Here is a 27,120-nt window from a genome sequence, read left to right on the forward strand (position 1 = left end):
TTTGATAGTCCTTGTTGGGGGACCATGGCATGGCATGTACCATCTGTTTCCCGTAAAACAAGGGTGAAAATTCAAGCAACCTTTGCTTGCACGCAGCATCCGACAAGTGCACCTCATAAAACCCTCTTGATGCAAAGTACACTCCCTCTACAAAACATCCTCCAAGGATAGACTTTATCCATTGCGCAACATCACTTGCAGCTGGGATTTTCCCTGGAAAGAAAATTATCACTGCCGTTTGTGACAACCTTCTGAGAGGATTCACTAGGGACGGCAATTTCAATTTATAAGTAACCTCCGGGACAGGTTTGCCCCATTCCTGACGGGACTGCAAGAAGTCATCTTTAAGTGTATCAAATACATACTGAGCTTCAACAGTAAGCGCATCATCTTGTATTGCAGGCTCTGACTGACGGCGTTTGGTCTCTGCTTGTCTTTCCTTACGAGCATATGTACAGATATCTGCAGCAGTAGCCATGTTGATATTTAGGCTGAAACAGGAGGGCAGATGTGCGAAGGGGTAAATATACAGAAATCAGAAAACGGCCTGAGGTAGACGACAGCAAAAGGGGGAGGTACAAGGCAGAAAAGAGAACAGGGGAAGGAAGCTGGAGATGAAGGCGGCTAATCCTGGGTGCTGGAATCTGAAGCGCAGCCTGCAGGCTGTGCAGCGGCAGAGGGCAGAAAGACTGCGCAGGTAGGAGGGAGACGGCGAGGGCCTGGGCGAACTGTTGGGGGCCTGTTCCGGTGGGAGAAGGCGGCAGCGGGGGCAGCAGATAGCAGCGCAGGCAGGGCAGGGCGGCGGCAGCAGCAGCAAGCTTCCACACTCCACACACGCACACACACACACACACACACACACACACACACACACTGTCACGTGCACACACACACTTTTTTTTGTAATGATTATTTCGATTACTAGTCACGTGCACACACACACACACACACACACACACACACTGTCACGTGCACACCCAGTTGGTGTACATGTGACATGGCATTCTTAGCATTCATGAGCATTGATCAGAGCATTCTTAGCATTAAGCATGGCATTTAAGCATTAGGCAACATAGTGGGCAGCCAACGGGAATATTCAGCAGCCGACTTGAGTATTCAGCAGCCGACAGGGTACTATAGCCAGCCGACTGGCATTAATTCTAGTTGTGGACACATTCCCTCAGCCGACTGCAATAGGCACAGCCTAACCAGCATCCAGTTCACATATAAAAGGCAAAGCGCATCATTCAGTCCAAGATATCTCCCATCGTTTTTGTGGTCTTCAGCCCAAGGCTCTAGGAAGGTGTGGAGTTCAGCATTCAGTAGTACAGTAGTCAGCATTCAGCCATCTCCTACCTCCTACATAGAGGAAAGCCAGCATCTCTAGAGTGGACCTCAGCATTGGAGAAAGGAACATTCAGTCATCATCATCATTCAGCATATCTCTCTTCCCGAGAAGGATACTCATTTAGGACAGACATACCATTCATAGATCTCAGTGTAACCATTGCATTTAATATAGCTGCATTGCATTTGCATTGAAACCATTCTCTTTCTCTAAGTGTTTCTAAGTGAAGCTTAGTTAAGCCTAACGTTGTTTTACTACGATCAATCCCTCGCATGTCACACACACACACTTTTTTTTTTGGGTAATATCCAGTGCAGAATATTTATATGCTCATAAATTTACATGATGGGAGGTCTCCGAAATGGAGAGTATCCCAAAGAGCAAAAACATAAAAAGAAAAGCTCTATGCAAGAAGCATCCATATCACCCTCATGGCAGGCATCATATAAGGATTGCCGCAATGAGGCTCGGAAAGATTCATATGACTCGTGATTCTGCCGACCCAAGTATGCCAAATTATGCTCACTCCAGATTGTCCAAAGAGCCCAATATCTCACCCAAGAGAGAAACAGTGAGTATTGAGACAAAGACCTCATAAATCTGCCAAAGAGCCAGAAATGTTTCCCAAATCTGTGACTCGGGAAACGGAGCCGAAGATAATATGAAATTCTCGTGAGGAGGATCCTAGAACATGGGCAGTGCCAAAGCAAATGAAGAACAGTCTCTGAAGGAGCCTGACATCTTAAACATGTGGATGGTGCAATGCGACGTTTAGCAAGTGTGACCCCCACTGACAATGTGCCTGTCATACATCTCCAAAGAAAAAGTCTTTGTTTCAATGGCATTTTACACTTCCATAACATCCCGAGATTCTTCCGCCACCATGAGAGGGGATTCCTTATATGCCACAGAGAATTAGCATGGCTGAATCCATGGAGCAGGCTGAAGAAGCCTGTCATACATCTCCAAAGAAAAAGTCTTTGTTTCAATGGCATTTTACACTTCCATAACATCCCGAGATTCTTCCGCCACCATGAGAGGGGATTCCTTATATGCCACAGAGAATTAGCATGTTGCTGAATCCATGGAGCAGGCTGAAGAAGCCTGTAAGCTTTGATGGAGGTTAAGGCAGGAAGAGGAACAGGATGAGTGCATGTAGCAGAGGGTTGCAATTGCCAATCCGTAAGCCTGTCTGTGTCAGCCACAGGAGGAACAGGTAGAAAAGGATGTAATAAATCAGCAATTTTCTTCCATATAGACCTATGATGCATTCCCAATGCATAGGAAGCAGTGGCCTGAGGAAAAGATAAGACATAGCCCAGATCATCTACCACATCATGTATGTATCTAATTCCCAATTTCATGAGATTGTATGCCCGAACAGGTTCCTGTAAAGCAAGTGGAATGTCAAAGATGGCACTCCAATGAATACTTTCTTTCCTCATTGAGTTTGTCCCTGAGCAATTATCAGGAGCCCATTTGACCTTAGAAAGTACTTGTTTCCAGTCAAGTATCAGAGCAGTAGATAAAGGATAGCCAGGTATCTTCCCTACAAATCTCCCAAAATGACAACCTCCCAATGATCAGTAATCCAATGACCATAAGCAGAAGTCCTCATGTTGACACACATGGATGCTAGCATACAAGTCCATGGCTGTTGTTGGCGGAAAAAAGTATGCAGCATAGTCGCCTTCCTTGCAAGTACATGATATCTTATATTGAGGACATTAAGTCCACCATGCATCCTAGGAGAGCACACCATTTCCATCTTCATCAGTCTCAATGCTTTCACAGCAAATTTTGTCCTCCATAACATCTCCATAGCTTGAGACATAAAGGCTGAAATATCCTTGGAGGACCAATGCAGCAAAGGCAAGTAGAACTAGACATAGGACATTACAATAGACTGTACTATTCTGAGCCTGACATGAAGAGGCCAAGTAGAAATCTTCCAGTATTCCTGTTTATGTTGAAGTCTTTGGAAGATCCATTTTAGCTGCTGCTTCCTGGTGATATGCCATCCTATGGGATATCCCAAATGCCTGATTACATCTTTGGAATGCACCACCTGACCCGGCCAAAGAATAGAATGCCAGTCACATTGTTTCAGGGGAAGTAATTTAGATTTGTCAAAATTGACATGCAATCCCGCTGCCAAGCCATACAATGAAAGAGTGGTCATAAGCATTTGAACTTCCCGGGAAGAATTCTGTGGCATAAAGAAGGAGTCATCAGCATATGCTTGTGCCAAAAAAGATGCAGCTCCAGGGATTTGAAGACCAGTCATCTGTCTTGTGTTTGTAAGATGATCAAGATACATTAAAAGAGGATGGGTCGCAATGGCATATAAGAGAGCACTAAGAGGACAGCCCTGTCTAACTGATCGACCCAATGTCCATGACCGAGACAGATGACCCCCAAGAATGCACTGAGAAGTAGAGCCAGAATAAAGCCAGTAAATTGCATTTGCCATCTTGGGACCAAAGCCCAACTTGGTCATGATTTGAGAAATAAAATCCCATTGAACAGTGTCAAATGCCTTAGCAATATCCACCTGCAATATAAGCACATCTTGATGCGAATACTTAGCATATTCAATTGCAGTCAAGGCATTGGATATATTGTCATGGATTTGTCTTCGCGGCACAAACCCATACTGATGAGGATGAAGTCCCACATTCAGTATCCTGTGCAGCATATGCACAATCATTTTGGTAATGAGTTTGTAAACTACAAGCATCAAAGTAATAGGCCTCCAATCTGACATATGGTCACACAGATGTCAATTTAAACAGTCAATTTAAACTGAGCATGTGAAAGGGAATCCTTTTCTGAATCAGAGAGAGGCCTTAACTGAGAAAATTCAGTCAATTGTTGTGCTGTCCTTTTTGCCCATTTAACCTCATTCCTCCATTTAGTCATATGCCAGTTACCATACTCCCTAATGACATTCTGCATACGAGAGACAAAGCTGTCCCAAGCATAATTCATGTCCTCCTGGGCATGCAAAGGCAAGGGATGAATTGCAAGTTTGATCATTTGCTGGAAATAGTGATGTCGGAAATAAGCCTGATTAACATGCAATAATCTACTGGAGAGGGGTGGCAAATCATCCAGAGGCATGCCAAGCTGCAAATTCATCCACAATGGGGCATGATCTGACAAGCCCAATGAGAAATCTATAAAGAGATGAGGGCTAAAATCTGCAAATTGTTGAGGGTAAAACAAATACCATCTGTCAAGCCTTGCCCAGTATGTAGTAAGTGCATTATGATGAAAAGTATATCCAGGCACTAACCCTTGGAGAAGCACCCATAAATCTTCAGCCTGCACAGAAAGAAGCATGCTGTCCCATTTCTGCCTTTCCAATGATAGCATATGAGATCTTGAAGTGGTGTTATCTCTTGGCAGAGGAGAATTATTGAAATTTGCACAGATGAATGCATTGGATCTCCATGGATATCTGCATAAAGAATCCCATAATGAAGCCCTCATGGCAGAGGTCTGGGAAGCATAGACTGATGCAAACTCAAGAATATCACCATTGACATTACATTGTATGACCATCCATCTGCCACTGCTGTCATTGAAGGCTAACTGAGGCTCCAGCTCATGTCTAACCAGTATGCATACACCTGAGTAGGTAGTGGTACCAGCATAATATATATCATAACCGCCAAAATAAACATGATGACCAACCATGGAGTGTTGATTATGCTCTTGCAAACAAACAATATCTGGCTGCATTTTATGTACATAATTCCATAAAAGCCTCCACTTTGAGACATTGCAGAGGCTCTGTACACTGTAGGTAAAGCACTTACGTGTTTGAGGCATGAAAGAGGTATATACAGCAAAGTATCAGATATAAAAAATAAGACATCAGAGAGGCAAAGCCTCTGCCTGCATGGGCTGCATTCCATCATGACCCATAAAAGACATAGCATTATCCCTTCTTCTGAATCACATATGGGGATGCCCTTCTTCAAAACCCCCACCCAATTTTGAAGGACAGGAGCTGAAGTAGAAGCCTGTCTTGGTAAGGGAGAAGAAGCATCCCATTGACGAGATTGAAGGGGGCGTTGCTTCAATACAACCACCTTCTTAGGTTGTTGAAAACCATCCTGATCAATCCCCGCAGATTCCTTCATCTTCTCTTTTCCTTTATCTTTTCCTTTTCCAGCAAGTGACTGCACCTGATTGATTGGTTTGGCATTCTTTGCTCCATTTCTATTTGCTGTGTTAGCTTGCAAATTCTCATTCTTTTCCCGTGTCTGGGGCGGCAAGGCATTGGGAGGGGGTTGATGCAGAACCATTGGGCATTCAGAGGCTAGATTCCCAAACTTGTGGCAGGCAAAACAAGCTCCTGCAAACACACCCCACTTGAATTCAAAATACTTTTTTCCCAATTGTACTCCCTCAACTTCCACTGCAATAGAAGGAGGGGTAGGTGTATCAATGTCCCAGAGAATGCAGAACCTGTTACGGTTTCCCATGGGGCGTGGAGGACAAATGACCTGTCCCAAAGAAGCAGCCAGGCCAGGCAACTCTTCATGCATATAATCCGGGAAGTTAACAACCTCAACCCATACAGGACAATGATGTCGTATAAGACTTTGATAATCCTTGTTTGGGGACCAGGGCATAGCATGTACCATCTGCTTTCTGTAAAACAGGGGAGAGAATTCAAGAAGCCTCTGCTTGCACGAAGCATCTGATAAATGCACCTCATAAAAGCCTCTGGAAGCAAAATACACTCCCTCTACAAAGCATCCTCCAAGGATGGACTTAATCCACTTTGCGACATCACTGGCCGCTGGGATTCTTCCTGGAAAGAAAATTATAACTGCAGTTTGAGACAACTTCCTGAGAGGATTCACGAGGGACGGCAATTTCAATTTGTACGTGACCTCTGGAACCGGTTTGCCCCATTCCTGTCGTGACTACTGAAAGTTATCCTTAAGGGTGTCAAAGACGTACTGAGCTTCCATAGTAAGTTCATCATCTTGTGATGCAGGCTCTGATAGGCGGCGCTTAGCATCTGCAGGTCTTTCTTTTCGAGCATATGTACAAAAATCCAAACCTGAAGTCATGATTGAAATAGGACTCTCTCTCTCTCTCTCACACACACACACACACACACAAGGCAGCCAAGAGGCTGAAGAGAAAAAAAAAGATGGAAGCTATGAAACAAGAAGAGGCAGTGAGTAGCAAGCAAATGGAGCAGAGTCGCAGGCAAGCAAGGTACAAACATGAAAAGTCAAGCGGGAGAGCAGGCGAGCCTTACACATACAGTCAAAGAGTCACACAGGCTAGCATAACTAGAAGGGAGTGAACAAGCGAGCGTCTCACCACACGTGCACACACACAAGGGGGCGAGCAGGTCGAGCAGGTCGAGCGTCTCACACACACACACACACACACACACATACACTTTTTTTTTTTTTTTTGTGTAAAAGGCTATGTTCTATTGCTTCACTATACAAAGAAAGAAGTCCTCAAAGAAGAGACAAACTTCTTAAAGAGCAGTCACATAAGCTAAAAGTACTGAAAAAACAAAGCCAATTGGCCATCATCTATTTGATCCAGGTGGATGGAATCAAAAAAAGACTTACACAAGGATTGACGAAAGTAAGGATAGTGTTCAATCCTTGTGGAATGAAAAACCAACTGATTTCTTGCATGCCAAATTGTCCATAAAGCCCAATAACTAGTCCAGATTAGAAAGGCCTAACTAGTCCAGATTAGAAAGGCCTGAGCATGATCCAATGTAGAAGGCCATCTTCTAAAGAGCCAAAAAACTCAGGGGAATACCTTGCAAATTTGAGTCCAAGAAAATTTGGCAAAGGAAACTTTTGTTTTGTGGACAAGACCAAAGAAGATGCATCATTGTTTCCTTTATGCAAGGAATTTACTATGCCAAATTTTCTTTAGATTTTGTTTCCACCAACGAGCTGTCTTAGTGAGGAGCCAAATCTTATTAACTTGATCGACAAACCAAGACGCAAGAATAATCAACCTGTAGATCAAAGCAACCGAAACTCGAGGGAAAGAGAATCTAGGATAAGGTCCAGTATCTGTCTTGTGGAAAATCCAATCCTCTGTTCTTTCACCATCCGGAACAATTGTAAAAGGAGTAAAAGGCTGCAATTGTTCCTATAACATGTGTGATAAAGGTATGTAGTGCATACCCAAGTGCCAACGATTTTGAGCTTGAGGAAAAAACAAAACATTTCATTCAGCATTGACCATCTTGGCAAACCTGAATGCCTTTTGTACAAAGAAAGTAAGCTTGTTGAGGGGAATGGAGAGCCAAAGGAGTAGGGAATGCACGGCTCCAAAGGAGTAGGGAATGCACGTGGCCGTATAATCTTTTTGGCATTAGGGGTTTGCCAGCCATCCTTATCCAAAACAGGTTTGCGCACATCTATAGAAGCTTTGTCCTTAGAAGACATGTTTTTTTTGCACTGCTACTCGTTGTGCTTGTTGGGGCGCTGCACAACGCCTTTTCCTCTAGTCTGTATAGCAATCATGGGTCTAGTTCGACCTATCTTAGATGGAGGGGCATTATCAATAACCAAAGCTACCGGCGGCAAGGAATCAACAGGTCGGTGTCATTTTAGGGTGGGGTAGTCATCTGCTAAGTGTCCAAATTTATGAGAGCAAAAACAAGCTCCTGCAAATGCACCCCATTTGAGCTCAAAACATTTTTCACCCATATGCACTTCATCAACTTCCAGACTTATCGATTCAGGGGTTGGTTTATCCTTGTCCCACAAAAGACAGAGCTTATTACGATTACCCATGACATTGGGAGGGTAGATAACCATGCCAAGACTTTGTGTGAGATATGGAAGAGCAAGATTTTGTGTGAGATATGGAAGAGCATCACAACAACTTCCACCCTAACTAGACAACGATGCCGCACAAGCACCTGATAGTCAGTAGTAGGGGTCCAAGGTGGCACATGGACCATCTGCTGACCATAGAACAAAGGAGAGACCCCGGCTCGAAAAACAAAAACAAAAAAGAATAAAGGAGACCTTTGAAATAGCTGTTGCTTGAGCATCACCTTATAAAAACCATGGGCTGCATAGTAAACACCTTCTACACGTAAACCTGCAAACACTGTGTTCAACCATTGTCCAACATCCTTCGGAGAGGGCACCAGGCCTGGAAAGAAGAGGATTACAGCCTATGGAATCAAACAAAGACTGACGCAAGGATGGACGAAAGTAAGGATAGCGTTCAATCCTTTTGGAATGAAAAACCAACTGATTTCTTGCATGCCAAATTGTCCATAAAGCCCAATATCTAGTCTAGATTAAGGTTGAGCATGATCCAATGTAGAAGGCCACTTGCCAAAGAGCCACAAAAATCTGGCTGGAGAAGGAATACCCTGGAAATTTGAGCCGAAGAAAATGTGAAATTTGACAAAGGAAACTTTTGGTCTGTGGAGAAGACCAAAGAAGATGCATCACTATTTCCTTTATGCAAGGGCAAGAAGGACATTTCGGTGCAGCTATGTGTCTTCTCTCAAGAAGTTCTCCACCTGGGAGCACTCCCAACAAGCATCGCCATAAAAACAATCTACATTTGAGCGGGAATTTACTATGCGAAATTTTCTCTAGGTTTTGTTTCCACCAATGAGTTGTCTCAATGAGAAGCCAAATCTTATTAACTTGATCGACAAACCAAGGTGTAGGATTATTCAACTTGTAGATCAAAGCAACCGAAACTTGAGGGAAAGAGAATCTAGGATAAGGTCTAGGATCTGTCCTGTGGAAAATCCAATCCTCTGTTCTTTCACCATCCGGAACAACTGTAAGAAAAGTAAAAGGCTGCAATTGTTCCTATAACATACGCCATAAAGGTCTGTAGTGCATAACCAAGTGCCAACGACTTTGAGCTCGAGGAAAGGACAAAACATTTCCTTCAGCATCGTCATCGCGGCCAACCTGAATGCCTTTTGTAGAAAGAAAGTAAGCTTGACAAGGAGAATAGAGAGCCAAAGGAGTAGGGAATGCATGGCTCCAAAAGATATTTTCTTGTCTCAAAGTATTGCCAATCTCAGGATGTCTACTTGACCACTGAATATATTGTAGAACAAGCTTCCAATTTGTTGAAGACGAGAGACATAAGGGCATCAAGTAATTCTACCATCCACATTGCCAAAAAAAATTTCCCGGTGAGTCATTTGCCATTTGCCAAATGCATCCGTATTCACATCAAAGCGAAGAGCTGCAATCATAAGTGTCCAGGGTTGTTGCTCCGCAATAAAAGTCGGAAGCACAGTGGCTTTGTGTGCGAGAACATGATAATGGATATTTTCAAAATATTAAGGCCTCATTGCATTTTCGGCAAGCAAATAAAGTCATACTTCATGAGTTGCAAGGCCGCCTTATATTGAGAATTTTGCCAGAAGAGTTCAATGCTTTTTGTCATAAAACTAGAGGTTTTGGTTTTTTGACCATGCCAGAAGAGGGAGGAAAAATTGAATGTATGCCATCAAAATTAAGAGTCTTCTAGAGGATCGGAGAGCTACATCCATTCAGCATCTTAGGGGCTCTTGCATTTGTATTGATTAGATTCATGTAGCTATTCCGCATGAGTGGCTCTCTGGGACCTTTCATGGAGACTATCATCCGAGTTGATTGGGAGTTTTTTCGAGGATAGGCATACCTCTGCAGTCATTGCTCTTCTAGGCCAGGAGGCTACAGATTGCATCATTTACTCTATCATGCCTGGAGGGAGATTGAGGAGATGTGGTATAGAGGAGATCATCCCAGATACTAGGCTTAGCCCAGTGAGGATTGTTGGTCGTTCGAGGAAGCATTGGTTCATTGACCCTTCTCCTCAGATAGTGACTCATGGCTCTTGGTGTTTGTGGTTATATGGTGGCAGTCCTATCAGATATCTTCAGTGGGATCCAGGAGAGTGGGAGTGGTAATAGGGCACCAGTTAGAAAGTTTTTGACACAAATCCTTTTTTTGGCACCAATCTTATCAATCCCTCCTACCAAGCAAAAGGCTGATGCCCGAATTCCAAGCCTCATTGATCATAAGCAAAGGTGATTCTTCAAGCATAGGCCAGAACTGCAAAAGAAACTCCATAGTTAATCCATCCTATCATGGAGTCTTCCATTTACCAAGCACCTTTCGTGCTATGTTTAGTTCCATAGTTGAAAACATGGCCTCCAAATCAGCAGCTTCATCCATTTCCACAATGTTAGAAATAGGAGACAAAAGCTCCTGCCTAGGCTTACGAATATTAGGAGTCATCTCGGGTGGTGCCGCAAAAACATGCTGAAAATGCATAACACATTCATGCTTTAGTTGATATATGTCGTGTGTCCAATTGCCATCTTCTTTTATCATCTAGATATACATTGTTTTTATCTGGAGACATGCAAGCTTTTGAAGAATGCTTTGGATGAACAACTGCAATTTCCGTTGATCATTGAGAGCCAGTATATGCTTTGCATGAACAATATGATCCTCCTCTTGCCAAGATAGCATGTGAATATGACTACTCTCTTCTAGAAACTGCAACATATTCTTCAGCTGATATATACATTATCTCTCATTCCCCAAATACCATTTGCCATATTCATTGATAACCGTCAATGTCTATGTTCTCATACATTTCAGCTTGTAAGGTATTTTTAACATCAAATAGTCATATCCTCTAATAGTGCATGTGAGAGATAAGAATTGTTCACCAATAGAAGCCGTTTAGTGGGTAAGGAGATCTCATCAAGAGGAATATCAAAGTACAAACCCAACCAAACTGATGTATGATGAGAAAGATTCAAAGAGTAATCAATCCACATACAACATGTAAAAGTGTCAAGATGATCTGCATACAGAAGGTACTAGTGATCCCATCTTGCACAATAATCCGAGTCCGCATTATGGTGAAAAGTAAAACCTCTCTTATCACAGAAGTGGCTGTCCATAGACCTCGCCATCCAAGATCAACCACAACATTTCTCCAGGCCACTTTCTCAGAAGAAAGCATATATGAATGACCCCGAGTGTTGTCTTGAGGAGAAGCGGAGTTATTAAAATCCCCACAGATATGTGCATTGGACAACCAAGGATACCGACTCATAAATTGCCACAAATGAGTTCAACGGGCTGAAACTGTAGGGGCATACATGGAGCCAAACTCATAGAGCTCCCCATTGAGCATGCATTGCACAGTAATAAGTTTGCCATTTGGATCATTATAAGCCATTGCAGGCTGTAAAATTTGCTTAACCAACACACAAACACCAGAAAAAGAACCCAAGCTAGCATAATATATATACAGTAATCACCAAAGAAACCTATTTTGCCAACAAATTCATGCTGGTTATGTTCTTGAAAAAACATGATATCAGGATGCATCGTATGTACATATTCCCAAACAAGTCTCCATTTGTCAGAGGAACACAAACCATGTAGACTGTATGATACACATTTTATAGGTGCATTCATCATCATGAAGAGGAGAGAAAAAAGACGGTTAAGTAATCATCATATCTATATCACCCTGCAAAGCCCGAATGCCACCTTTCACAACATGAGACTAGAGCATACAAGCATCTATCTCGACAGAGGTAGATGCAGAACCAAAAGATGAAGCACGAGTCTGCGTAGTGGAAGGATTAGACCAATGATGGAGTTGTAACTGACGTGGCCATATAATCTTTTTGGCATTAGGGATTTGCTAGTCATCCTTATCCAAAGCAGGTCTTCGGTTAGTGATTCACCGAGAGTTGCTTGGGTGCAAAGCTTGGTTTTACTTGGATCAGCAGATGATGCATTGCTAGATATTTGGGATCCCAAGTTGGGATTGATATTTCTCCTGCACAACAGTTTGCTCCGGTACTTATGAGTATCCGGAAGAAGCTCCTCCATTGGAGCTCCAAGAGATTAGATTTAGCTTCCAGAGCTTTGGTGGCTAATCAGCTATTTCTTGCCTCAGCTTGGTTTATTGCCTCTTGTTGGTGCTTCTCTCGTGCGTGCATTGGTCAATTGCGGAGATTGATCCACAATTTTCTCTGGTCGGGCTTGGATGGCACCTCAGACACTTGTGCCAGGGTAGCTTGGCTCACAATTATTCAGCCCAAACGAGAGGGGGGCTTGAATATTATCGATCCGGATGTTTAGTGCAGGGTGTTGCTTTGCAAACTTGTGGTCAGAGGTTTCCTACCAGGCAGCACTGAGCCTTGGAAGGATTTTTTCTTGTCTCAGATTTCCGGATGTACACGCAGGGTCGGGAGAGACTAGATGCCCAGCACACGTTTTTTGTTCATAGAGGCTGATATCAGGGCACCATCTTGGGAGATGTGCATACACAGTTCTTGCTTGGAAGACCTTTAGGAGTCTTCCGGAGGATCGGAGAGCTGCATCCATTCAACACCTTAGGGGCTCTCACATTCGTATTGATCAGATTGATACAACTATTCCGCATGAGTGGCTTTCTGGGACCGTTCATGGAGACTATCATCCCAGTTGGCTAGGAGTTTTTTCGAGGATAGGCATACCTCTGCAGGTCATTGCTCTCTCAGGCGGCCAGGAGGCTACAGATTGCATCATTTACTCTATCATGCCTGGAGGGAGATTGAGGAGATGTAGTATGGAGGAGATCATCCCAGATACTAGGCTTAGTCCAGTGAGGATTGTTGGTCGTTCGGGTAAGCATTGGTTTATTGACCCTTCTCCTTAGATAGTGACTCATAGGTCTTGGTGTTTGTGGTTATATGGTGGCAGTCCTATTAGATATCTTCAGTGGGATCCAGGAGAGTGGGAGTAGATTGATGCCTTAGATCCTTTGAAAAGCCTTCCTTTTTTCAGTTTCACCATCCGGAATGGCAGGCTTCTCCTCACTTGAGGATGCATAGGATCCCTACTCTCAGTCCTCATTGGGAGAGCTATGATATTTCTCTAGTGATATAGCGCAGATATTGGCATAGACTTTGGCACTCATACAGAAGGAGCCGGATCTCTCATTTCTTTTGGTTATTCTTACATGGTGGTCTCCCCACCAATCAGTGGAGATCGGTTTTCGGTGTAGCACCTTCCTGTCCTAGGTGTGCGGCAGATTCTGAGACTGTACAACATTGTTTATGAGGATGCAGCACTGCACAAAATATTTGGGGTTCTCTAGTCCAACTTATGGGAAAATTGAGTGGCCGAGCCATGCATGTGACTTGGGGGGCATTTGCTTGGCTCTCCCAGTCCGGTCCGCAGCTTTTTTATGAGGGCAGTGGTACAAATTCTGCTATTTTCATTCATAGAGGTATTGCCCAGCATGGTTTACTGCAGGATGTCCCTCACTCTGATTATACACCCCCCAGACAGAGGATTGACACCAGTTGGGAGATTGTTGCCAGTATTACAACATGGAAGATATGGAGAGCTAGATGCACGGAGGCTATTGAGGGTGTCCAAATTTTTGGGTCTCAGTGGATTAGTACTATATGAGGTGATATCATCCATACTCTTATGGCTACTTAGGCTCGCATTAAGGGGCCCTCTCGTTCTGCGCAGGCCAAGCGCGTGATATTTATGTGGGAGTGGGACCATGGCATCTTCTTTTCCTCTAGTACCACAGGTCTTACATGGCATCATGATGCTCCTCAGTGGTTGAAATCACCTTACATATTGGGGTGATTCTATTCTTTTTCGGCTTATAGCTGTGATTGTTGTATGTTTTTTTCATATTTAATAGAAGTCTCTTTCTGAAAAAAGAGAAGAAAAGCAGGCCGACGCACATCTATAGTAGCTTTGTCCTTAGAAGAGATGTTTTTTTTGCATTGCGACTTATTGTGCTTGTTGGGGCGCTAATTGTTGCTGCACAACGCCTTTTTCTCTAGTTTGTATACCAATCATGGGTCCTTTTTGACCTGTCTTAGATGGAGGGGCATTATCATTAACTAAAGCTGCCGGCAGCAAGGAATCAGCAAGTTGGTGTAATTTGAGGGTGGGGCAGTCATCTACAAAGTGTCCAAATTTAAGATAGCGAAAACAAGCTCCTGCAAATGCACCCCATTTGAGCTCAAAACATTTTTCACCCATGTGTATAGCATCAAGTTCCATACTTATCGATTCAAGGCGAGCAAGTCAAAATGAACAAAGAGGTCGAGTAGGCAAAAAGCGAGAAACAAGCTGAGCAGGACATAGGCGAACAGATCTGCGATTCGAGCAGTCATGTAGGTGAAAAAGTCTAGAGGTGAAGCATGAGTAGCTCGACAGTCCATAGCCTCTCTGACACAGGTCTCTCACAGACGGCAGTCCAGGTCGCACACACACCAAGGAGTGCACAGTTCAGTCGTCGCAGGTTGCCTTTCACACACACAACACACACACACACTTTTTTTTTAGTAATTCTTATATTACCAGTGCTAGTCATGTATAAGTTTTGCAGAATAAGGGCAGCTCACAATCTGGCCTTCAAATCTTCCAAATATGACGTCTTGATAGGAAACTATCCAATCCCCAAAAGCTTTTGTTTTCATTGTCCGAATCAAATGTGGCAGCATCAAAGTCCAAGGTTGCTTTTGGTGAAGGAATTGAAGAAGTAGTGTTGCCTTTCTTGCAATGACATGGTAGCGAATGTTTAAAAAATTCAGGCCTCCATGCATTTTGGGAGTGCATACAAGTTCTTTTTTGAGCAATTTGACAGCCTTTCTATCTCCTTTTGTCCGCCATAAACATTCGAAAGATTTGGACATGAAACTGTCAATATCCTTATTTCACCAAGGAACAAGAGGCAAGTAGAACTGAACATAGGCCATGATGATGGATTGGACAATACGCAACCATACATGCAATAGCCATGTCGACAGTTTCCAAACTCAATCTTATGATTCAGCTTATCCATAACCCATTGCCTTTGTTGCTTAAGAGACACTTTCCATCCGATGGGATATCCAAGATGCCGTATTAACTGGTGAGGAGGCAATATGAAACCTAGCCAAAGAATGGAATGCCAATCACATTCTTTAAGAGGCAACATCTTCGACTTAGTAAAATTAACCTTCAATCTAGCCACCTAATCCATATAGCTTCAATGCGCATCGATGATTGCATTGACATCAAGTTGTGTGTTCTTAGGAAAGAAGAAGGAATCATTTGCATACGCTTGACTAACAAATTGACTCGCTCTTGTAATGTCAATACCATGTAGCCTCCCTTCCATGTACAAGAGCAATAGGTGAGTAGCTATCGCATAAAGCAAGGCACTCAGTCGACATCCCTCTCTCATGGATCGTTGAAGTTTCCATGGAGTAGAGAGTTTCATTTCCAATAATACATTGGGCTGTCCCTTCCTCATTCAGCTAGTATATGATATTCCTCATTTTTGGACCAAAACCCATTTTGTCCATCACTTGAGCTATGAATTGCCATTGAACTGTGTCAAAGGCCTTTTCAATATCTATTTGCATTATGAGTACATCCTGATTCGTGTATTAGCATATTCAATTCCTATGTAGGCGTTTACAATGTTATCCATGATTTGTGGCCTAGGCACAAAACCATATTGAGCAGGGTGTAACCCATCATGAAGGACATCTTTCAATCTGTTGACCAACATTTTAGCAACTAGCTTGTAAATGACAAGCATGAGGGTGATGGTCTTCAATCTATCAGTTTATCACATAGCTGTTTTTAGGGAGCAAATGCACGAGCCCGTGCTTCCAAGAAGCTGGCAACACACCAGATTGCCAACAAATACTAATGATATAAAGCACCTTCATTTTTTAAATGAATCCCAATACTCAAGAAAGAACTCTATTGTCAAGCCATCCTAGCCAAGAGATTTTCATTTCCCTAAACCATGCAGGGCATCATGCAACTCTTTCTCTGTAAAAGACACTTCCATTTCCAACGTAGTTTGACGTGTAACAATTTGGTTAACTTGCTGCAAAAGAACGTGACACGCATGCAACGTTTGCTGTGTGATGGGTGTGCAGGGGTAGCGAAAAAGGCAGGTCAGTGAAATGGTTCAATACTTGTCTCTCTAGCCGATGTTTATTTTGAGTCCTCTGCTTATTGTCCTTTCTGAGTCTATGAATGGATTGACTCTGCCTGGAAGTTTGCAGATTCTTAAAGAAGGTCTTTGAAGAGCAACCTTTATCCTTGAGAGATTTTAATTTGCCATTTTTGAAGTTTCCTGGCATCATTGTGTTTCAAGCAATTTTGAGCCTCTAGTAGAAGGTCATCCTGCTCTTGAGCATCCAGCCTCCTATACTGACTTTACTCTGTCAATAATTGTATTGTTGATTTTGCAATCAATACATTTTGCCTTTCCATGCCCATATACCATTTCCCATATTTTCAAATAACATCCTGGAGTCTGATTGCAAATCTGTACCACGCTAGATCTACATCTATCTACATGTGAAGCTTATAGGCTGAATTTTAGTGTCCACCAAAACTTTGAATTGCACATGCACACATAAAATGCATTCCAAGAGGTTCTTGGAAAATACACTAACTTGAGTTTATGACTACATGATACATCTTGAAATCCGATCAACTACTTCAATTGAAACATGAATTTATATTTCAATGACATTGTAGTTGGACCATTTAAGTATGGGAAGAGTAAGTTTTGTTGAGTGCTGTACAAAATAGGGGGTAAAGTTCGAGCACTATATGCAGCTATGACTTTGAAGAAAATTAAACTGGATCATTCATGAACTTTAACAATTGTTTCTTTTCAAAATTTCCATTGGACAATAATAAATGGTTTCCCAAGCTGAGAAGGAAATGTTGAGTTACCTGATAACCTCCAGTAGCTGATTGCATTCAGCAGTTTTTACATCTACAACAATTTTTGCTTCTGCTAGTGTGACCTGAGAGGGAAAAAATGGCAATCCATTAATGGACAAGTTTTGAACAGAAAATGATTAGGGAGATCAGATTCCAATCTCTTGGGTATCCTGGCATTAAGGCAAAATTTTTAATTTTGTCTATGATATCTTTGTTTACAAACTAAACTCTAGTCTTTGCAACTGTAGTTAGAATTGAGCAAAGTGAACTTCAAGCCTTAACATTGAACTGCACATGTAGCTTCTAAGAGAAAGGTATCCCTAAAATGCTAATACTGTGAGTTTGTGAAGTTTATGCACTTTCTTGATTTTTGGAATTGTGTGTTATTGAACATCTAACCCTTGTATGCCCATACAAGGAGAAAAGTATGTTGTTTGCCTTGGTTGATTTCTGAAAAACACTGTTAAAGGCTCGGAAGCCTGGTTCATATGGTTTTCATATAGAGTTGAGGTTATGATGGTTTGACACATATATATGGTTATCACTGGCTAAGTGGTTCTTGGGCTTTTTATGGTTTTATGGTTTTATATATACCTTTCAGTTTTATGGCTTTATGGTTTTATGGTTTTATATATACCTTACAGTTTTATGGCTCCCTTTTCGGGATATGATGTATTTATGAAGCATGATGTTTTATGGATCAAGGATTTTCTCTTCTCCTCCAAGGCATGTGGTCAGGGTACCAACACAGAGTACAAGTCTTAGAGTGGACATGACGCCTGATTGGTAGAGACTTATGTCTACACAAGGGTCATGCGGACAGAGTACCAACACGGAGGGCAAGTGGTAGAGTGGACATGATGCCCGGTTGGCAGGGGACTTATGTCTACACCAAGGGTCATGTGGACTAGCACCTTGTTGATAGGGGACTTTTGTCTATGTCAAGTGTTAGTAGAGTAGAATCTAGTATGCTGAGGACTTGATGTCGATGCTCAAATCCAGTGGATGTTCTACATCCATGTGTACGGCTAATCGGTCTTCTATTTCCTGGCCTAGTGTTCACATGTATGCATGAAAGCCAGTGGAGAGAGTAGTATGCATTTGATGTGACATCGGGGTTGGGGAATGAGGCATTTGCTCCTTGATGATTATATGAAATATTTCATTTGCACATGATTTATGTCATTGATATTGGTTATTCAGATAGACACAGCTAGCTCTTGTGCGTGTCTGGAATAACTTTCTGGATGCCTAGAATGGGAGTATGGATGATTTGGATTTCCTTATGAAAATATGGATTTTGGATCTTTGTGAAGAGATTGGAGAGTTGTACAAAGAGTAGGGAAGCACTTCTATATTGAACACCCCCCAACTTCACACCCCCCCCCCCCTTTCCCGGCGGGATGATCAGAGATGCTTTGAGCCTTTTGTTGTACAACAGATGCCCTATTAGGTACTTGCATTAGTACACCAATGAGTGGGAGTGGAGGGATGCTACCAACCGATGAAAAGCATGCCTTTCTTAGTTCTGTTGTGCAGAATGCAAGGAATCTTGTCCAAGGATACATTTAGAGAGTCCCTACTCTCAGACCGGGTGAAGAACGGAGGGGGCTGAACTTGGCAGTAGCAAGATACTGGCACTCTTAGGGCCTCTCACCACGCTTTCTCTCAGATTTATGGAAGAGACTCTGGGATCTCAGAAGATCACTCTCTTTTTGTGGCTGCTGGCACATAGGAGTTTGGTGGTTGGTACGTGGTTGGCCATTGGAGGTAGACTTGCAGCATGTTCGAGATGTGGCCATCCCCAAGAGTCTCAATGACATTGTCTTTGGGATTTCTTGAAGGCTCAACAGGCACATCTGGAGAGCTCGATGCAGCAAAGCCATCGAAGGCACCCACACCCTGCCTACAGAGTCCATCATGAGCATGTGGCTCAACATCATTCATACCCTCCGTGACCAGTGGGGGGAAGCTTCAGGGTGGTTATGACCGTATGCAGAAACATTGGACGCCTTCCTGAGGTCCTTTTCTCACAGATAGTGGTGGTGAGCCCACTTGGCACTTCAGACCACATGCGTGGTTATTCCCTCCCCCACCCCTTGTATGAGATAGCCTCCTCCTCGTATAGAGCGGCCAGCCGGAGGAGAAGTGCATCCTTCCCACCCTTTTTTGTTCTTTGATCCTCCCTCTATACATGGAGGCGAGTTTGTATCTAGCCCGTTGAGGCTATTTTTTTGTTAACTAATAGAAAGATCTTGTTTCTAGGGAAAAAAAAAGTGGGGGATACAGCAGCCAAAGGAAGAGAGGAAGTGAAGCGACAAAGAAAGGCGGGCAGGGGGGTTCATGTAGAGGAAAGGGATGGGGGAAGCAGAGGCATGCAGGCAGGGGGGTTTCATGTAGAGGGAAGGGGATGGGGGCAATGGAGAGAAGCGGTAGAGGGAGAAGCAACCTTCTCCCGTGAAGCATAGTGGAAGGAAGGGGGTGGACAGGTAGCAAGCACGCAAGTGGCTCTTTAAAAAAAAATGGAAAAGAGACTTCTATAAGTATGAAAAAAATTTACAAGAATGGAGAACAAGCAGAGGGGTCCTGTATGAGAGGCAATGAAAAACATGCCATGATCCCACTCTCTCATGAACTAGCCATGTCTTCTCTCTACAGCCCTCGAACATCCCTGAATCCTGGCCCAAGTGGCCGTGAGCGTGTGGATAATATCACACCAGATCTTGCAAATGCACTGTGTACCAAAGTGCCCTCCATGGTCTCAGTGCATCTAGCCTTCCAAATGTGCTAGGCTGTGATGCTAGCAATGATCTCCCATGCAGTGTCCAACCTCTATGGTGGTGATACGTAGCCACACTCTGGCATGTCTTGAAGACGGCACTGCTGACCCACCCCCGCATGACCATATCTCTGTTGTTCCGCTAGGCTAGCACCGAGGACCGATCTCCAGTGATCTTTTCTTTTTTTTTTTGGGGGGGGGGGGGGAGGGGGCTATGGGGCGGCACACACTAGGAGAAGGGGGACAAGTAATGGATGCAGGGGCTTCAGCTTGAATTCAACAGTTTCTCTTAGGGAATGTCACCTGTGTACATGATTTTTAAATGGAAGGGAACTAATTTACTGTTTTTCAATGAGAAACAGGTCAAATGTAGGGTTTGAATCATCTGGCAGTGTGTAGATATCACAAGCATCTAACATCAAAAGGAAGTTTTGTGTAATTGTAGTGTATGTTTAGAATGCATTACCTCCTTTTTGCAATGTCAGATGTATTCAAAAGAGAAAAAAATTATTCTGTTGCAGTTTGGATTCTTTTCTTTTGATAGGTTAATTAGTATACTAGATGCCAAGGTTCAAAAATAAGAAGATAGTAGTAGCATTAAAACATTGTCTTTTGGGGGGTCTAAGTGTCACCCTAGCCCCCAAAAGAAGATAAAGGCAACACCTGCATTTCTGCAACTTCTTTTTTTGCCTGAATTAGTTTTCCAAGTCCTCCAGAGAGCCGTGCTGACATGTCAGAGTTGTTTTTGCGACATGTAGCAAGTGAATTCCGATAATTCATAATGAAGTCCAGAAAATTCTTGGGTGTAACATAATTATGTCGCCGAAGTTTCTGCTTGAACTCTATTGATAGTGTGGAAACTGATGAATGAACCATAACCATATGCTTCACAATGGATGCTCGGATGCTCTCAGGAATATCCACTTCATCCAAGAACACAGAAGCAACTGAGTGCAAAGCCTCCTCAGGCCACGGTGTGAGCCAATTAATCACACAGTTGTTTACCTGTTGCATCACCCACTCAAAGTTGAGATCTTCTAAAGATCTTGCATGGTGCAAACAAAGCACATGTGTTTATAAATTTCTTGCATTGCCAGTTGATAAAAATGAATATTTTTACGTTTAAGAATAGATACCAGGAAATTTGAGTAGCTTTGAAACACATGAGAGAGAGAAGACTTTTCGATCACCCAAACTCCTGAGAAGTTTTCAAACACTACTGCAGATTATCTGATAACCGGTCTAATGCCTAATTGCATGATGTAAGTGCTTTGCTTTTCATTGCAAAAAGGAGCGCATTAGCAATAAAGTAATAATATAAATTTTTACTCTAAAGTCCGGTATCACTTTTCAACTCAGGAGTCTAGTGTCACTCTTCAACTCATGACGAGCACTTCTTGCTCATGTTCTTATTTTGTCATCAACCTTTTGTCATTACTTAGAGAGTTTTCAAGATGGAAAGACAACCTAATGTCATTGATGCTTTGTCATCATTGTCATCACAACAAGCTATTGGTGCAAGAAGTCTATGAATGCTGACACTCTTAGCAAATGCTTTGTATAACTTACTCTTTGTTTTGCAGGTCCACACTTCATTAAGGTAGTACGTATGGACAACTTATAAGTGAGTTTGGGCATCCACAATTAATGTGTCAGTGGACAAGTTATAAGTGAGCTTGGGCACTTATTGAATGGCAGCACGACAAGCTCTCACAAAAAAGGCACCCTTTTCATTAAAAGGGTGTGATGAAAAGGGTGTGGACACGGCCACTGAGTTTCTCTCCACTTATGGGAGAGGTGAGGCCTCTGTCGAGGTGTCTCTCCACGTATGCATACCTCAGCTCTGCCCCACCCCTGAGGAGTCAGTTCAGAAGGAATGAACAAGGCGGACAGCAGGCAGAAGGCGCTCGGATGCAGGGAGGGGACTTGTGGAGCACTACAGGGAGCTTCCTTGATTCCAATCGTGTGCACCCCAATTGACTCTTTGCAAGCCACTCATCCAAAAACCAACTACCTTACGCTAATTAATGAGTGCCCCTGAAGCTAGGCAAAACTCCTCATGCAATCCGAAAGGAACATAAACATACGTGTGAGGCCTCGAGCAACATATCAGTATCATCAAAAAGCGCAGAGTCCAAAAGCTCATCCTCACAGACTTAAACCAGAAACTGCAGCAGTGGAGCAAAGAAAGATGCTCATAGCCTTGGCAATCATGTAATATAACAGAGGGGCTAAAGGGCATCCCTCTCATATAGAACGAGAGATCTGGAAGTGATCATCTCTACCACAATATGTGAGCACAATACTGTGAGCATCCTGATACAAGCATGAAACACCTCTGATCTAGTTTCTAGAGAATCCCATACATCTAAGAGTTCCCTCAAGGAAATCCCAATCAACTCTTATCGTATGCCTTCACGAAGTCAAGCAATAAAATGGCTAGGAGCTGGTTGCTTTCCTTTGCCCATTCAACCGCCTCCCAAAAAGAGAAGATATCATCAAAGATGCTTCTTCCTTGAAGGAACCCATTCTGCTTATCATGGATCACATCCTGCCATAGTTGCATTCAGTACTCGTACTCATCCTTTGAAGGGAATCCCTTCAGTGCCTTCGTTACCATTCCGTCCTTTCAGTACTCGTGTATAGATAACATCTTCAAAGCATTTATGGGAGAAAACATATGGTGTTGTTTTGACCCAAAGGTGGAAGGCTGGAGGAGATGGTGGGCAGGTGAAATTTTGGAGGACTGCATGCAGCGAGATCATTTTGGAGGGCTGCACACAGAGAGATCAGTGTGAGTAGTCAGACATTTCGTAAGTGACTACTCACAAAGACCTATCTCCTTTGATGAAGCTCACACTTTTTCTGGCACCTGGAGCAGATTTAAGGTCCCTCCAGGTTGGCTGAGGCAAGTTCATAATCATTTGGGTCCCACTTTCTTGTTCAGAGGTTATATGGCATTATGAAGTTGGGATTGAATTTGCAATTGACGTTCATTCTTGAGGTTCCCTCCCTCTTTGGATGACTTCCACCAATTCTTGTATGCTCAGTTATATTCAATATATTAAGTCTTGTTTATGGAAGAAAATTGAGTGTTTGTTTCTACATACTGCTAATAGATTTGCTACATGGAATACGTATTACGAGTCTCAACTATGGAAAACAATTTGAGTGCATTCTGTTGCTTCATACAGCTTATAAATGTCACATTGCATATCCTAAAGAAGTGAAGTTTTGATCTTAAAACATCTCATTTTACTTTCCAAGTAGAGTCATGTACCATGCCAGGAAAATTCCGACAGCGAGTTCTAAGCATGTCACCTACGGGTGACATGGCCAATACAACATGAAGGTTGCTACGGCACCTTTTAATGAAGTAACTCCAGCAGTTTTCCTTCGTGTCTATAATACCATCTGACGTAACTTGATCTCTTATCTGCATATTTAAAAACAAAAGAATAACTTTTATATTTGTCGGTCTTATTGTCATATTGATTGACTGATTTCACAATTTCACAAACATGCCTCCACTTTCTTTACAAGGAGGCTAAAATTCCAGTTTACATCCTCAATCTGCTCGTGTAACAATTTTCACAACTTTGGATCTGAAAAGAACTAGGTATTTGAATAAAGACACAGACCTGTCCAATCAATGAATCCTTCTCATCCTCCTTAAATAGGGCTGGTACCATGCCAGAGGTGAGCATGTTGTTTACCAACTCGAGAAAGCCTTCATCTACAACATGAGCATCTGTGAATAAGAAAACAACTTGCTTGTTCTCCACCCCCAGAACAGTGTAGAGTTTTTTGAGGTCCTCCCGAAATGACTCTTCATTATAACCTCGAGCCAAAGTAATCTCAAACATTTGACTGCCAGCTGCAAACGCAGCTAGCTTTGACAAACTCTTTTTCCCACTCCCTCCTACTCCTACTAGGAGTGCATTTCCCTGCAGAAAAGGGCACGGTAAGATTATTTTCTTCAGATTTCTATCTGCACAACTGTTCTTTCATTGCATTCACAATAGTTGAATCATTGGTATTCTATATCAATGGACGACTCCTTATTTTTAAAAAAATTTAGATACCTCAAGAGAATCCGCCAAGAGGTGTAATACAACCCTGTCCATAGAAAACTGAAAACAATGAAGCGGGCACTCCCTCCATGGCTGTCCGCTCTCGGAGGGAGACTACATCAGAGGGGGAAAAGGGGGGGGGGTGTGGAGAAGCCAAACTGGTGGTCTGTAGTGCCAAATGACCATTCCTTCCTCTTTGGAGAAGTAGGCTCTCGTGCTCCAAGTGGAGGAAAGAAGCCCGCCCATCTCTGTATGTTCTCTGAATCCTTGCCAGGCGCTCTGGCATCTCAGCCAAACTGGTGGCTTGTAGTGCCAAATGGCCGTCCCCTCCTCTTTGGACAAGCATGGTCTCATGCTCCAAGTGGAGGAAAGAAGCCAGGGGTGGTCCAATGTTGCATGGGGGCTGTGGCCACTCACATGGCTGAGGTGTGGCGGTACAAGAGAACGAGAGCTAAGCCACCTCCGTCATCCTCATAGAAGAAGAGTGCTGGACTGGCCTCTGCATGCCAGCAGGCAACTGCCATTGTTGCATGCTCTCTCTGAATCCCCTGCCAGATGCTTTGGCATCCAAGTAGGGTGTGGATGAGATCAACCTAGATAGATCAAATGGTCTCTGCGGGGGGAGCGGACTCACCTTGAATGGTTTCACTACAACATGCTTGCCAGATGAGCCATGCGGACAAGCTATAGATGAGCTCCTAGTGCTACCCCCAGGTAGTCGGGATGATGTCGAGTTCTACCTTTTAGCCATAGTAGTGTATTGAGGTGCTCGGGGGATCCACTGAAAACTATAAACTAGCCTCCAAGCCAAGATGGGTGTCTTGCTGACCCAAAAACCACATGACTTGTGCCAATGGATCCTAGCTTCTGAGGCAAGGCAAAAATCCTCAATTGCTACTGAAAAGCGGCAAAGGTTACTGTCCAAACTCTCGAGGTACGGAGTGGTGTCATTGGCAAACTCAAAATCAAGAAGCTCCTCTTCGAGAGTCCTGTGTTTTGCGCATGGGGGAAAAAATGCATCAACTCCGATATGAAGAGGAAGAGAAAGGGCGCTAACGGGCAGCATTGCCACACGAAGAGCAAAATGGCAAAGCGATTTCCTCTTCCCTCCCTATATGAAGACGTGGCTATGGACGCTAGAGTTTAAGGCAGAGACGCCTCAAACCCAAGTTGCTGATAAGCTAAGGCAGATCATAGTCTCCTCTAGGAAGGCCCAATCCACTCTGTTATATGCCTCCCAAAAAGTGAAGATATTATTGAGGATGCTTTTGTCTTGAATAAAGCTTGTCTTTGTGTCGCGCGGTTTCTCTTTTCATGCAGAATTAAACCTCATGAGCCTAATTCTAGCTTCTAGGCAGCTTTCAATGAGGCTATGCAGTCTTGCTCCCTTCTCGAGCCCATCGTGGATGGTCTTATTTGGCTCATTCCAAAGAAGGGAGGCTACAGACTCGAGATTAACATCTTCGCCTTGAGTCCCACCTCTCTGATTTGATTTACTCGACATAGACAGGCTTATAAGATCCTCACCAAGGTGTTGAGCCTTTGCCTTCAAAGTTGCACACCCGTGATTTGATTCACTTGAAGAGAAATGGAGAGCCTTACGAGGTTTGAAGGGAATCTGAAATGTGAGGCTGAATGTGGTGCCAAACCCTCTAGCGGGCCTCCTTATGTTGCTCTCTCCTTAGCAACATAAGGAGAGAGCAAGTGTAGTAATACTTTAAGGCAAAACACTCTCACCATTGGGCAGTGAGGTTCTTCACGACAAAAGCTGTGGAATCGACTCCGACTTCAATAAAGAGCATGTTTGCAAAGTGTTTTCATTACATGAATGTCATTGGAAATCTTGCATGTGATGCCCATGAAGCTTGTATCTTGAGGAATCCTTGGTAATACATGTGATGCCCCTTTCTGGCCCTATTTTAATGTCATTTAAATTTCAGCATTTCACCCCTTGTAATAGGATTGTATTACCAAGGATTCCTCAAGATACAAGCTTCATGGGCAAGCATCACATGCCAGATTTCCAATGACATTCATACAATGTACACTTTGCAAACATGATTTGTCGTAGTCGGGATTGATTCCACAGTTTTTGTTTCACGAAGAACCTCACTCCCTAAGCCCTAGTAAAAGAGGAGACCTTAATGGTCAAGCACATGGATATAGAGTATGTTAAAAGAACTTGAAGAAGCTCTCACCAATGAATTTGCTGAAATTTGTAAGTACAAATCAGCTTTCGGTCAAATTGTCAGTGGAAGAAATTAATTTCCAAGGACTGGATAGCAATGTAGTACTCATTTTCCAGTTGATCCAAGGGTTGGAGAAGCAAGAAACCATTCCAAAAAGTGTGTATGGACTGGCTGAAAATTGCCTCCCAAATAGCCACCCCTTTGTCCGGGGCTCCTGAAAATGCGCCTGGTAGCACTGTCTCTCTAGCATAGCCAATGCTGCATATCCCCGTGTCAATCTAGCTCTGGCTGCTGAACCCATGGTGAAGCGCATGGCTGTGCAGAGAAGGTAACCCCTAGGTACACGTATGATGTCACCACCTCCACCTGGCGTCCTGCGAGAGTGAATGTCAGCTGACCCTTGCCCTGTCTCGATGTATGAAAGACCATAACCTTGGTTTTCCCAAGGTTCACAGTAAGACCCCTCTGTGTACAGAAATCATCGAGTGCATGTAGATGTTGCTGTAGACCTCTTGGAGACTCAGACACTAATACAATATCATCAGCATAAAGCATAATATGTACTAAGGTACCTGCTGGATCAACTCCATCTCCGCTTCCCCGTGTAATGAAGTCAGCCACCTCATCAATGTATAACCCAAATAGCGTGGGGGAAAGTGGGCATCCTTGCTTCACACCAATGGTGCTAGCAATAGTCTCGGACATACCTCCTCGGCATCTGACTCGCCCAAAAACCTGCTCATATAATGCATAGATGCCCCATGCCATATCTGCTGGTATGCCAAGAGACTGCAGGCGCTGAAAGAGCCTCTCTCGTGGTACTGTGTCAAATGCCTTGCGGAAATCCACAAAGCAGCAATAGAGCTTTCTCTTCCTCACTCTGGCCTGATCAATCATACATCTCAAAGTGAATACATGGTCAGTGGTAGAGAAAGCTCTCCTGAAGCCTGCCTGCCCTGATGAG

The 27,120-nt window shown here is 43.3% G+C and overlaps 1 protein-coding gene across 1 annotated transcript in view; it reads right to left on the reverse strand.

Annotated features, from left to right (window-relative positions):
* Positions 1 to 27,120, reverse strand: part of LOC147611509 (dynein-1-alpha heavy chain, flagellar inner arm I1 complex-like) — a 247,334-nt gene that overhangs the window by 46,434 nt on the left and 173,780 nt on the right. The window contains exons 35-38 of the mRNA XM_086784911.1: positions 23,536 to 23,841; positions 23,175 to 23,330; positions 20,558 to 20,899; positions 17,125 to 17,198 (exon numbers count right to left, since the gene is read on the reverse strand). Coding sequence (XP_086641037.1) covers positions 17,125 to 17,198; positions 20,558 to 20,899; positions 23,175 to 23,330; positions 23,536 to 23,841 — 878 coding nt within the window. The remainder of the gene's footprint in view (positions 1 to 17,124; positions 17,199 to 20,557; positions 20,900 to 23,174; positions 23,331 to 23,535; positions 23,842 to 27,120) is intronic.

Source organism: Cibotium barometz, chromosome 47, assembly GCF_041138505.1.
Source record: "Cibotium barometz isolate CiBa-2024 chromosome 47, ASM4113850v1, whole genome shotgun sequence".
Classification (NCBI taxonomy): Eukaryota; Viridiplantae; Streptophyta; class Polypodiopsida; order Cyatheales; family Cibotiaceae; genus Cibotium; species Cibotium barometz.